Source organism: Peromyscus californicus, unplaced genomic scaffold (assembly GCF_007827085.1).
Source record: "Peromyscus californicus insignis strain IS unplaced genomic scaffold, ASM782708v3 Scaffold_9__1_contigs__length_137607984, whole genome shotgun sequence".
In the NCBI taxonomy this organism is placed as follows: domain Eukaryota; kingdom Metazoa; phylum Chordata; class Mammalia; order Rodentia; family Cricetidae; genus Peromyscus; species Peromyscus californicus.
Window position 1 is genome coordinate 122,720,295 of NW_026294617.1, and position 14,932 is coordinate 122,735,226.

The 14,932-nt window shown below is 38.6% G+C and overlaps 1 protein-coding gene and 1 long non-coding RNA gene across 2 annotated transcripts in view; one reads left to right on the forward strand and one right to left on the reverse strand.

The window, feature by feature from the left end:
- Col24a1 (collagen type XXIV alpha 1 chain) overlaps positions 1-14,932 on the forward strand; it is a 271,849-nt gene that overhangs the window by 100,540 nt on the left and 156,377 nt on the right. The window contains 3 exon segments of the mRNA XM_052731052.1: positions 2,220-2,273; positions 12,540-12,593; positions 13,959-14,003. Coding sequence (XP_052587012.1) covers positions 2,220-2,273; positions 12,540-12,593; positions 13,959-14,003 — 153 coding nt within the window.
- Positions 1-14,932, reverse strand: part of LOC128105751 (uncharacterized) — a 95,320-nt gene that overhangs the window by 12,379 nt on the left and 68,009 nt on the right. The window lies entirely within an intron of this gene.

Genomic DNA, 14,932 nt, shown 5'->3' on the forward strand with positions numbered 1-14,932 from the left:
CATGACAGAGTCCTGATCATATTGAGGTTTCTTTTGCTTGTTTGGGCAAGGCAGCGGGTCATCCTGTGTTCTTCCGTCAGTAAGCATATGCCTTGTCATCCTTTTGTGTGTGTATGTGTGTGGGGTGTTACTGTAGGTCTAAACACAATGCCAAGTCCATGAGATAATTTGAGGGGATGAAAAACAGATTCAGGTTTTCATGCTGTCATTTCTTTGTGAGGAGGGCTGGAATGCCCTTATCTACTTTGGGAGAAGATTGCATACCCTTACCTACCATTTGGATGAAAGTTGTATAGAATATAAGCAAAGACAAATGAATGATTAATTGTTAATTTTTGTTATCACTTTCCAGGTAATGAGTTAGCTTCCCTTTATCTTCTATACATGGTATAGAAGTATTTGAACTTACAAATTTAAATATATTTACTGTGGTTAAATTTAATCCAATTTTTCTCCCCATTGAAAAAGATTTCTTTCCCCCAAATATTTGGCTTGTAGAATCCTATCCAAGCTCCTTAAGAGTTATTTTTAAATGACCCTAGTTTCAATGCTCTGATAGCTTTCTTGATTGCTGGTGTGATAATGTGTTCTGGGATCATCTGGATAATGGACAAGTCACGAATGTAGCCATGAGGGTGCTCTGAGCCAGTGTTCTGAGTGGTTGTAAATGGAGACCCAGGATGCAAGTAGCCACAGTACATGCTGTCCTCTTTTTCAAAAGAAATAAGTCAGTCACTCAACAATAGCAACAGCAACAAAACTTTTAAAAGCAATTACTGCACAGCAGATGTCGTAGTACTTGCTGGGAGTATGAGAGTGGAAAACACATGAAGTAACCCAAGGTGTTTACAATCTGACATGAAAAATAAAACAAGACAAGACACTGTTAACTTACTTTGTTGTGTGAGAGTTTTAGGAGAAGAGAAAGAAATATTTAAAGGGAGAATATAAGTCCCTTTGGCTTGGAACACCAGGTAATATTCACTCAAGTAGTGGATGCAGAGTGAGGGAGCAGCGTAGAGGATTTATGGAGTACATGGAGTTCAATGAGCAAGTGTTTCAGCAAGAACTAAAAGACAGGTATATTGCTTCAAGGCCAGTAAATATAATCTATTCAAGAGAGAAGACTTGAAATTATTAGGTGAATACAATTGTACATATGCATGAATATAAATGTTAGCATAGTTTACCTGGTTCCTTTTGATCAGTTAAAAAAATCCATATATCTGTGTTAACTATTCCATGATCCTTGGAAATCAAACCTTGTGGTAAATCCTTTAGGTACATACCTTTTTTTTTTTTTTTTTTTGTCTTTTGCCACAAATGTCCTCCACATAATCCAAAATTTTAATCTGGGATATAAATTGCCAGAGTACACATGTTCTAACTAGAAATGGACTTTCTTCATTGTGACTAAATCAATAAAGGAAAGCCTGGTGATGGTGATGTTGTTTGAAACTGAGCATGAGGTACTGTGTTCTAATTCATTATATCAGCAGAAGTTTCAACCTCACCATTTTAGAGCAACAGGCCAGACCTTTCCCCAGCATGGACTTTAGTTAACACTATGATACATTTCATTTTGGGAACCAAGTACTTTAGACTGCTAATATAATTTCCAAAGGTGAAATTATGATTCTGATGCAAATACGTACACAGATAAAATTTTCTTTAATTAATTAGATAATAAAGAGACAATGTAAAAATATACTTAGAGGAGCTAAGGATAGGCAATCAAGTCAGGGATTCTATGATAGATAGATAGGTAGGTTTGACGCAAAGCAGATTGACATCCTATACATAAGGTGATGATTTTTTACTAGGTAGAAGTGGACTGTGTCTGCACTTAACAAAAGTTCATTGTAAATAAACAGTGAACAGTGAGTCTTACAAAGTGCATTACTTTACTCTTTGATAGTTTGATGTCTGGTATGACATTGGAAGGGTGTGTTATTCTTCTCCTTCTCTTAGACAGGACCACAGTGATTCCTTTAAGCCTGGAGACTGTGACTCATTAATAAAGTAAATTTTCTTGTTTTAGGATACCGAGTTTTTATCCTACTGTGGAACAATTGTCTAATAATCATTAACACTGAGTTTTGAAGAATATAAATTGTTTTAACTGGGCATGGGATACAGACAAAGGAGGGTTTTATATGCTTAATAAATTTAAAGTAATTTGCTATGGAATAAACTCTCTACCTTTTTATGTCCACCAGGGTTTTCCAGGAGATATTGGGATTCCTGGACAAAATGGACCTGAAGGACCAAAGGTAAATTGCAAATAAAAACCATACTGGATGTAGATATCTAGAGTTTTCTCATTTAAATTCATAATATGTGTAGAAAAAAAATCTTAAGAATATCAGAATTATTGGTAATTAAGCATTTTGAGTTCAGAATCCAGTCAGTTCTAAATGATTTTCTAAGTTCATTATAGTTACTAGAGGGATAATATTTGAAAATCATAGATATCAGTACAAAGGGTGTTTCAGAGGCGACAAAAATGAGAACAATTCTTAAAAGTCATAGTGGACAGAAAATAGGAGAGAAATTTCTGACGACTGGAACACTTCAACACTGATAAAATGCCCACTCTTACCATATAAGAAAGCTTGTGGTGTACCAGAGCCTTGATGTGACACAAGGCACCTGGAGAAACCAAAGTGTCCTCACTCCAGTTACTGCTGCTCTGGTGTGCATAAGGATGCTGCTCTGGTGTGCACAAGGATGCTGCTCTGGTGTGCACAAGGATGCTGCTCTGGTGTGTACAAGGATGCTGCTCTGTGTGTGCACAAGGATGCTGCTCTGATGTGCACAAGGATACTGCCCTGTGTGTGCACAAGGATACTGCTCTGGTGTGCACAAGGATGCTTCTCTGGTGTGCACAAGGATGCTGTTCTGGTGTGTACACAAGGATACTGCTCTGGTGTGCACAAGGATGCTGCTCTGTGTGTGCCAGGGATTCAGCATCAAAAGTTTCAGTATCAAGACATGCCCCAGGTACCAGTACCATGCAGGCTAGGCACCATAAACAAACACGCATCGGAAATAGAACTGGAGTGATAAAATCTGGAATTTGGGGGTGGAGGAGTTGAACTCAAGCTCAAGTGGAAAGTGTTAGTGTACATAGAGAGAGAAGCAGGGACAGTGAAGGCTGGACAGATGTTAATAACAGCTGTGTTCATCTGTGTACAGTGAGGTCGGGTGATACAATGGCATGGTAAATTTTTTACTGAGATTAGATCATTTTATTTTTACACAATGTTATCGGGTAGACAGTACCTCCCCCCCCTTTTTTTTTTTGGTTTTTTCGAGACAGGGTTTCTCTGTGTAGCTTTGCGCCTTTCCTGGAACTCACTTTGGAGACCAGGCTGGCCTCGAACTCACAGAGATCCGCCTGCCTCTGCCTTCCAAGTGCTGGGATTAAAGGCGTGCGCCACCACCGCAGTACCCCCTTTTTAAAAATGTCATAAATATTAAGATAGTCACTCAAGGGACAGAGAGATCGCTCAATGGGAACGGTACTTGCCACAAAGTGTGACAACCAGAGCTTGAGCCCCTAAACCTCCTTGGTGAAAGTAAATAACAGATCCACAAAAGTTTTCTTCCTCCATCCATGTGTTTATCACAGCGTATACAGGAACACATATGTAAATGCAATGAATAAATACTTTGAAATGTAAACAGAAGATATTTACTCAGTCACATAACTGTAAAGTAGCAGAAGCAGGGTTGTCACAAAGAGGTAACTGCCAAGTCTGAGCTCTTCGTCACTGAGCTTGAATCACATTGTCAGGAACACTCATGGTCAGACTGCAGTTTCTACTTTATCTGACAGGCATCGGGGAGTAATCAAAGGTATTTAAGTAGCAAATATACCATCTGGTTGTGTCCTTAAAAGATAACCCTAAAGTCAACATAAAGGATAGTTTAAACTAGGAAGAAATAGAAGAACATGGGAACTACAAAAATCTAGACAATGGCCTAGAGGGATCGCTCAGCAGTTGACTAAGAGCATGTACTGCTCTTACAGATGACCCAAGTCTGACTCCCAAAACCCATATCAGGTAACTCAGAGTGACCCATAACTCTAGCTCCAGGGGGATCCAGTGCCTATGGCCTCCTAGGGCAACTGCGTGCGCGCGCGCGCACACACACACACACACACACACACACACACACACACACACACACACACATAAATTGGTTTTTTATTATAGAAAATTATGAGGAAGATAAGGGAGGTGCCTGGCAGGCACTGGATATGCTTCCTTGCCCAAGCCTATAGGTAGAAAAGGCATGAGGTGGGGCTCCTCAGACTACCTGAGCATTGGCTGTGGGTCCTGGGCTCTATTTGAGGATTGGGGTGAGTGCATGAGGCTCCTATTTAAGAAATCAGCTTCACCAGACTGGACCAGAGCACAGGACAGGCTAGTGGGGATAGGCCTGGAGAAATAATAAAAATCTGAAATAGAACATTTATTCATTCAACAAATATTTATTGGGTGACTCCCAAGTGGAAGCTACTGTGCTGGACCCTAAATAGAAAGCCCTAATCTATGTTTTCAAGAACTTTACAAGCTGGGCCTGAAGAGATGGTATTCCAGATAAAGTGCCTGGTGCACAAGCAAGAAAATTCAAAATTTCAGATCCCCAACACCCACAGAACAATGTGGGTATGGTAGAGATGTGGGAACACCCAGGGCTCATGTTCCAGCCGTTCCAACCAACTGGCAATCTCCAGGTTCAGTTAGAGACCCTATCTCAAGGAAAAATAAGGTGGGGCATAATAAAGGAAGACACCCAACAACATCCTCTGGCCTCTACATGCACACGCACACACACACACACACACACACACACACACACACACACACACACACACACATATACACGAAGTGTACAATCCGTACAAGCATGGAAACCCTTTTCATAACCACAGTGAAAGGGGTGCAGAGTTGTGGGACTCGAATCAACATGATGAGTGAGGAGTTTGTGAGGCAGACAAGTGGGCTATGTGACATTCAGGAAAAGGAAACTTGTGAGGGGATGGAGCTGCAGTATTTGGAAAGTATTTAAACGAAATGTCACTCGCTATTTACCTGAAATTCAAATGTGACTGTGCATCCTGTTTTACCTGGCAACCTCACCTGCCACCCACCAACTTCCCTCTGTGCAGCCATTTTTCACTTCTTTCCGTGGCTGTGAAGTACGTCTCTGCACGTCCATGTCCCACATATGCTTTGCATCAAATCCTCTCTGGAGTTCTGAGCAACATTGTGCCATCAATTAGAACCTTTTACCATTTCTCCTTGACTCAAAATTTCCCCGCTTTACTTTGGAAACCGTTTTCACTGCCAATGTTGTAGCTTAGGCCCTCTTCATTTTTATCCGGGATTAGTGTGGTAGACCTCCAGTTACTCTCCCTGCCTCCAGTCTGGCATTCCTCCAAACCCACAGTGGCGATGCCAGACGAAAAATCTGTGGAAAGTGTACATCAGAGCCTGCCACTGCCTGAATCCTTAAGTTATCCGAAGTGCATGTCTGTGAAGACTTGCGTGTCTTTCCTCTTAACACGAGGTTCTCTACACGCCAACCTTAACTCTGCAGCGTACACTCACACTCATCCTTAAGTTATCCGAAGTGCATGTCTGTGAAGACTTGCGTGTCCTTCCTCTTAACGCGAGGTTCTCTACACGCCAACCTTAACTCTGCAGCGTACATTCACACCCATCGTTGCTTTTCAAAGCATCATTCCTGTCAAACTTTATAGATTAACAAACCATGCTGTACTTGTTCAAATTTCATAGCTTCTTTGATGCTGTTCTTTTATCAGGGTGTAGCCTTCTTTCCTTTACCTTTCATCATCCATCACGTACAACACTGGCCAAGTTTCCTCAACATCTAAGTCATCTGTTTTTCCCCTGTGTTCCTGAAAACCCTCTATCAAGCAAGTCTCACCATGTATTACACCTGATTTTAGGCTTGTCTGCCTCTCTGCTAGACTACAGGGGCTTTGAGAGAAGAGACTGAATGATCTGAAATATATTACAGTGACTAGAATAAAATGCTAGGAATTTCATAATAGGAACTTGATATGCACTGACCGGATGATTTGTTGACTAGCTGTGGGTAAAAGTTACTTTAAAGATACAAAAAAAAGACAACTTGATACCTAAAGGAATATGATAGAAGAAAGAGGAATAAAAAGTAAAACCAAGACTTTCAGTTGGGTTTCTCGTCATTGAACTTTAGTGGGAAAGTTAAGTAGGGAACTTGGGAGAATTTGCAGCTCTGGATGAGTATGACAAATTGCTTATTTTGATATATAGAAATAATAGTCATCAGTAAACCAAGATAAAATGTAGAAATAAGAAGGCAAAAGAGATGGGTAATGTAGAGAATGGCATTAAGATGTCTCCTCTCTACTCTAGCCTTTCCCTGCTTAGGAACTTGAACATAAGCACCTTTATTTATTTGCTTATTATTCACTCAATAGTTCATTCACTCAATCCTTGTTGCGCTGCCTTTTTGTGTTATGTCAGGTATTAAATGTGCAATAATAATGATTATATAACTACAGTGCCTCTTGTGGATGGAGTTCTAATTTGGCAAGGAAGATAAAAAGAAGTTATTACAAACTTAAGAAGCACAATATAAAAGAATGGTAGAGGCTGGAGAGATAGGTCAATAGTTAAGAAAGATGGCTGCTCTTGCACAGGACCCAGATTCAGTTCACAGTACCCACATGACAGCTCACAATGGCCTATACCTTCAGTTCCAGGGGCTTTTACACCCTCTTCTGGCCTCTACAGGTTCCTGCACATATATGGTACAGATAAACTCATGCAAATACACACACCATATATACACATTAAAAAATAATAAATTATTTAAAAGAGTTGATAGTGCACTGTGAGAGCCTCAAAAGTTGAACAATAGAGTCTGTCTTTGGAAATCAGGAAATAATCACCGAGCTTAACATGTAAGGATGAATGTCATGCTTTTGAAGATCCATATTGCATTTCAGTTTGGGGATCCTGTTTCACTTGTTTGGTGGAGAATAAGAGAACTAGAGTCAGCTGAATTTTTCAATGTGACTGCTATGATCATCTTAAGAAGTTTGTTCTAGGCAGTTCTTTCAGTCTTACAGTAATTGAATGTTAAAAGTGGGGACTAGGGAGCTGGTTCAGCAGGTAAGAGCACTTGCTGCTCTTTCAGAGACCTCAGGTTCAATCCTCAGCACCCACATCAGGTGGCTCACAACAACCTGTAACAGTTTCAGAGAATCTGAAGCCCCCTTCTGCCTTCTCCAGCATGTGCTCATGGTGCACATACAGAAAAGCAGGCGCACATGCACAAATAAAATAAAGTAATGAAAAAAATGCTAAAAGTAGGTCAGTGGGCCTTCCAGATAGCTCAGCAGGTAAAGGTACCTGACACCAAACATGGATGCCCAAACCTACAAAGGACAGAGCAGACTCTCACAAGCATGCACAAACACACACACACACACACACACACACACACACACACACACACACACACATACACCTTTTTAAATAGTGGACCAAAAGGCCTGAAAGCTAGATACTTTGACAAATACCAGTGGTTGAATTGACAATGGATAATTATTGCTTTTTGGGGTATTTATTCTAAAAGTATTTATTCAATAGACATGAACTTACAGATTCATTAACACAAACAATGTGAGCCTAAATGAGTTTGTACATATCACTGAAGTTTAAAACAACTTTTAGGAGGCATGATTATATTAAAAGAACCAGAAAGTGTATTAAAAAATACCAATATGACTCTGTGTTTTAAGAATGAGAGATCCTGATTTTATCTATACTCTTGGTCTTTCTCCTTTGTCTTGAAATTTTTCTAGAAACAGGAAAAAATAAAGCCAAACATAGTTACACGATAAGTATGATGTGTTTCTTTCCTGTCATAGAAGCATCCTAAACTTCCTGTATTTTTATGGCATGTCTTGTCTAGGAAGTGGGAATAATGTAAATTACTAAAGTCATATTGACATAGTCATCACGAAAATCACGTGAGTGCTGGAGAGATGGTTCAGGGTCAAAGAGCACTTGTTGCTCTTGCAGAGGACCCAGATTTTGTACCCAGCACCCATATGGAGTACACAACCATGTGTAAGTCTAGTTCCAGGGACTCCGATAATCTTTGTGTCCTTGGTGGGCACCAGGTACACACTTTTGGTGTGCATACATAATGTAGGCAAGCACCTATAAACATGAAATAAACATAAATATTTTTAAGAGAAGAGAAAACCACGCACACTGTATTTGGAAGAAATAGTTGTCCTATGTTCAATAAAAGGGAGGAGTCTTTCCAGGGAAAGAACTCTGCAGGAGCTTTTTATTTTTTGTTAATTTTCTGCCACTTAACTAAAACCTCAAACTGGGATTACAAACGTGTGTCTGTTATGGTTCTACTGATTGTGGAGTTTTGAGTGTGTGCGTTTGTACATAGATACAAACATTCTTCAGTAAGCCTTCCTGAGACACTCAATCTGGCGAGCTGCTTTCAAGAATAGCATAACATCAGCTAATCCACATCCTCTGCTGGTCCTGCAGAAAGTAGGAGTGTCTGATAAATATCCCCCGCTCTTCAGTAAACAGAGGAATACTGTATCTGTTGCTCCAATGGCTTGTGCTGCTGCTTTGGCTATGGAATTAAGAATGTTGAAACCAGCTGTTACTGTGCCTTGTATTACAGTCCCGATAAGCTTACAGAGGAAGCCCACTATTTGTGAGATTGTGTTGTGTAATACATGGAAATAGCTCCTGCCTTGACCCGCTCTGGTATGTCCTATGTTTATCTGTTTAGGGGAAGTAAGCTTGGTGAGAAAAGATGCATGACTCTAGACCATTCTCATAGATCACCTCAACTCAGCCCTGAACATCTACATTCCATCCACTAAATCAAGATTTTATATACACATTTATTACATTAACCATTCTGTTCTCTAGGCAGTGTTTAGTCAGCTGAGAAACATTTATTGAGCTTGTATATTGGGCAGTTTTTTTCTGTGTTACTGTTTGTAATATATTAAACGGTAACTAGAAAACAAGATTAAGACATGGTCTTCTCTGTACTAGGAATTTGTAATCTTCTAGAAACGTGTCTTCCACATGGGAAAAGCTAAAAGCATATTACTAGGCAGCATACAAGTGAGTAACGAGGAGCTGTAGAGGAGGAAATAGTCAGTGTAGCCATGGTTTCCTAGAGACTCACAGTTAAATTGGGGTTTGAGTTGAATGGGTTGGATTTAGCCAAGTTGAAACAGAGAGCTTCTGTACAGTAGTTTTGGTAAGAACACAGCATGGATGACAGAAAGAAATCTGTCTTGCTCTAAAAAAAGGGTAGAAGACAGATTGTGACAGATACTAAATATAAAAAGTATAAAATTGAGGCATATAAACCCAAAAAGCCTGTAGAAAATTGTGTGTGTGTGTGTGTGTGTGTGTGTGTGTGTGTGTGTGTGTGTGTGTGTGTGTGCAAGCATGTGGGTGTGTGCAAAACTCACAGTGTAGACTCTATTTTCGTAACAGCTTAATTGGTGTATAGTATTGTAATACTTAAAGTGTATGTTTGTTGTGGTAAGGCAGATCTACAAAATTTTCTCATCTTGCTTGATTAAAGCACCCATTTTAAAGCAGCTCTTCATTATGTCAGTCCTAGGCAAGGCCAATTTACAACAGACTTCTGTGGTTTTGTGTACTTTATATACCTCATATAAGTTGGATCCCACAGTATTTGCTGTTCGGTGACTGGCTTATTCCAGTAGCATAATGTCTTCAAGGTTCATCCACCTTGAAGCATGTGACAAGAGTTCCTTCTTTTTAAAGCTAAAAATTGCATTATTTGTATATAACACCTTTTCTTTACTCAATGGACACTAGAGTAACCAGACCCTTGACTTTTGTAACTAACATGTCATCAAATATAGACACGCAGATCTCTGAGAGCCTGTTTATGATTCTTTTAAATATGTATCCAAAGGTCATTTGCCCACATTTTAGTGGGCTGTTTGGGTCTTTGCATTTGAGCTGCAGGAGTCCCTTATACATTTTGGATTTTAACACAATATCAGATGTGTGGCTTGCGGATGTTTCCTTCATTCTGCAGGATGCCTTTTCGGCACATTGACCATTATCTTCTTGGCACACAAGCTTTCCGTATGAGATCATTTCGCTTCCTTATTGGTTCTTTGGTTGCTTGTGCTTTTGTGTCACATCCAAGACATCACTGTCATCAGCCGTGCTTTGATATTTTCTTATTTTCTTCTATATGAACTATGGCTTGAGAGTTCATATTCAAGTCCACAATCCATTTCAGCTTGCTGTAGTGAGGAATTAGATGAGGGCTCAGTTGTTTCCCCAACACTGTTGAAGAGATTACCCTTTTTTCATTGTATAGAGTCTGTACAAAGAAGCCTTCGGTGGGGTTCTTTCTGGGTTTTCAATTCTGTTGTCCTAAATCTTGTGTGATCTTATGGTAGTTTGATCAGTTTGGTGATTTTAGCATCATCGTGCAATGTTTTAAGGTTAGGAAGCGTGACGACTCCAGCTTCATTTTTCTTTCCAAGACTTTGTACTTTGGGGATCCCTTGTGGTTCTGTGTGAGTTTTAGGATTTTTTTTTCTGTTTCGACAAAAGGCAAGTGTAGTTTCACAGTGAAACATTGAATGTGCAGGTCTCCTTCTGTCTCCTGGGCATTTTAACAATATTAAGTCTTCCAACCCAGCAACACCTGATGTCTTGTGCTTTATCTGGGTATCTTTATTGGCTCTTCTACTTACTCCACAGTTTCCCTAGAGTCAGAAACTGGGAGTAGGGAGGGCTGTCCCTTGCTCACTGCTAAACCAATCACTGTCTGTAGGGATGTTGAAGAAGGCAACTAAATTCAGTCGCTGCTGCACATTGACCATTATATTCAGAGTTAGAAACATCTAACCTCAAACTACAAGGTCAAGAGTAGAAACAAATGTTTTCTTGGTGAAAATTAAAGTGATTTTTGTCATAAATGTATTAATATTTTGGACCAACATAAAATAGCATTTCCTCATTTCCATTACCTAACTCATCTTCTCCTTTTCAAAACAGAAGTCCATTAAACATTGTGTAACTAGCCTAAGTATGATAGTTTCTTGATTGATAACATTCATATCACAAACTTGCAAGAATGCACACTGAACATAACAACCATTTTCCATTTCTTATTTACATTAAAACATAGCCCAGAAAGAGCAAAGTCTACAGAAAGATCTCAAACGGTTTGTCACTGATGAACTCCAAAACTAAAAATGCAAGTCACCAGAGCACATTTGCTCTTCGACTCCGTGTAGTTATTTACTACAATTAAAATTAGATTTAAAAAACCCTTTGAATTGTTATAGGAACATTATAAGAAATTATGCAAAAATGGAATTCTTAGAAAGGTTTCACATAAAGCTTTTCTGACACATTGCATATTTCCAACAAAACTGCTAAATGTAGCTGAAGTTTTCCTGTGTCCCACCTGGCCCATGTCAGGGCAAATCTCTCTCACCCACCAGTCCTGCAGCTGCATGGGCCCAAGTAAACATACGGAGACTTATATTATTTATGAACTATATGGCCATTAGCTCAAGCTTATTACTGACTAGCTCTTACACTTAAATTAACCCATACTTCTTATTTATGTTTAGCCACATGGCTTGGTACCTTTTCTCAGTTCTGCCTTCACATCTTGCTTCCTCTGTATCTGGCTGGTGACTCCTGACTCAGGCTTCCTCTTCCCAGAATACTCCTAGTTGCTTCCCCGCCTATACTTCCTGCCTGGCTACTAGCCAATCAGTGTTTTATTAAATCAGTGTACAAGAACATTATCCCACAGCAGCTAAAAACGAACAACATGGACAATATATGTTGTATGGTGTTAGGTGAACTGGAAGATCATTTGCATGGTTATTTTGAACAAGTTTTCATTCAGAGAACAATTGTGTTTTAACATGTTTTATTATTAACAAAAGGATTTAATAGTCTTAAAAGTTCTGGTAATGAAGTTCATTTCTTTTGCAAATTGCCCTTCTCAAATTAGCATTTATAAAGGAGTTGAAGGACCCTTTATAGGAATAACAAATGTCACATTCTACTAGTCTCTTAACAGACTTCTGGGATACTTTATGTAATGTGTACATTTATTGTCAGAATAACAGTTAGGCCAATTGCTTTAAATTCAAAAAACAACTTTGTCTGAAAAGGTGTCTGAAAGCTGAAAAATAAGAAACTGAAAAAATTATTTGAACCTTAACATGTTGCTTGAAAGCAAATGTATTACATTCCTCAGTTGTCTAGATGCTTTCATTTTTTGCTCAGCATCCATCGCATCTCATTTTCATAACTCTTAATGGGAAATGAGTGGTACCAAATACTGTCCCCACCTTTGTGGTAATGTTGGCTGATTAAAAAAAAAACTTCATAGATGTATAATTTTTATCTTCTGTATTTGCATTGATTTTATAGGGACATCTTGGAAGTAGAGGGCCCCCCGGGCCTCCAGGACTCAAAGGAACTCAGGTAAGGAGGAAACCAACGTCTAGTCAGCAGGTTTTTAGTTAGAATTTTCCTTTTTTATTTTTGTGACACTTCAGTTTTTGCTTAATGAAAAGAATTTCCTTAGTGTGAACAATTTTTGCTGTAAAGGATTTCAAGTTATTTATATTGGCACTTATGGGACAGAATTTGGAATCATTTTACAGAGTTCTGAACTCATTAGGTGATTTATTTCAGTGATCTCCAATGGAATGTTGAAGAATCTGAACCCAGAATGAAACGTATATGTACCAGGATTCATATTTGCTACTTGTGACTATTTTATATTTGTAACTTAATAAATTATATTTAATTGACTTACGAATTGAGCAAAATGTTTATGAAATATATAAGGCATGTGATACTAAAGAAATCTATACATGCTGTCAAGAGTAGTAACATAAACTAATAATACCAACTATTCATCTAAAGGTGAAAAAGAGCAATGTATTTCATGAGTGTATTTGGAAATAGAGCATACTTGCTTTTTTTTCTTGTTAGAAAGTAATGCCGAGAAGTTGCTTATCTTTGGATATGTTTATTTCCCACCTCTTTCTACCATTCAGTTTTGACCCTTACAAGAATGCACCAGATATTTACATTTTGTGGCATTATAGCTAATTTGACTCTAAGATGTGGTTGTAAATTAGTTGAGAATACAGTGTTTGACAGTAAGCACCATTTGGGTAGGGTGTGAGGTGCTTTGTAAGCTCCTGTGGGGTAGGATCCGATGTGCTTTTGTGTGCTTAGAGTCTCAGACAAAACTAAAATTTAAAAACTTGTGGTATGGTGGCACTACCTATAATCCCATCACTTTCAAAGCCGAGGCAGGAGGATCACAAGTTTGAGGCCAGCGTGGGCTATAAAAGAGACTCAGTCTTAAAAGAAGAAGGAGCAGGAGGAGGAGGAAGGGAGGAGGAGAAGATGGGTGAATAAATGAAGTATCAAATGGGCCTAGAGCATGTTCTGTATAAGTGATTGTTAAATATGCCATAAATATGTGTGTTGATTTTCATCTGCCAAAAACAGAGTTGCATTTCTGTGTAGCCAACAAATTAGAGACTCTTTTTAATGATCTTGGTGATTCTTTTCCTTTACTCTCCTCCACTCTGAATTTCCTGTATATACTATGTGCCATCCACCAATTTAAAAAGTACATGTCCCTGTTGAGGTGAGCTAATCACCAAAATATTAAAACGTGGGAGGCTTGGATTCTAAAATAAGAGAGTTGAAGCAAGATTTTTGTTGCATTCCTTAAGGTGGTTCAGATTTCAGAATAAATACAAAGGATGACGATTTCTATATTTAAACACTGTTTTGGGCCATGAATTGTTCCGATCTATTTTTAAGGGAGAAGAAGGACCAGTTGGACCCTTTGGAGAACTAGGACCAAGGGCAAGTATGCCAAGAGTGGTTCCCTAAAGCTTGGTGAGGGGGTGCACGCTAGTGACTCCAGTACTTAGGGGGGAGGCCAGAAGGTCCTAAGTACAAGGCCTGCCTGGCGAGCCTCAGGTATACAGTAAGACCTGGTCTCAATGGGAGGGTTTAGAAGGAGGAAAAGGAAGGGAGAAATGTTGGAATTATATTATTATCTCTAAAATTTTAAAGGTTAAAATTTTCAATTATAAAATTAAACTGTATAATTTTGGGTGAAGAGAAACTACGTCTTGTTTCATGTTTGCTGAAGAAAAGCATAATATATACACTCTCAAAGATTAATTAATTAATTAAAATAATTTTATGTTACGAAATCAAATTTCTGTTATTAAAATAACAGAGGGCAAAAGTTAGAACCATTATGACCCTAAAATCTCCCAAAATAAAGTAAACTGCTGACTAGATGTTTCCTGAGATGTATTTTCCCAGAGCTAATGGTTGACCCCAGGTCCCTGAATTTGCTAAGCAAATTCTACCACCCAGCTAAATCCTTGACCCATTGATTATATTATTAATTATCATTTATCACTTTCCCCAGTGGTTTAATGGTATCAGGAATCATGAAAATTATTTTGAAGGGTTCTCAGTAATACCAAATACAATAATCTTAGAAACACTTATGGAAAACTCTGACTTATCAATGTGTCAGTATAGAAATTATAGAAAACTAGTGGGTAGTTTCCCCTAATTGTAATCAGATAGTGCCATCTTGTGATATACAAACTATTGTTTTCTAAGTTTTGGAAATAAATTCAAATGTTTTTGCATACATGACCAAAACTTGTGTTTTAAATAATTAGGATGATTATGCTATATTTAGGAGGCATTGAACTCATGTGATGTATGTCTAAGATTTTATTTTATTTGAGAATGTCACAAATTACACG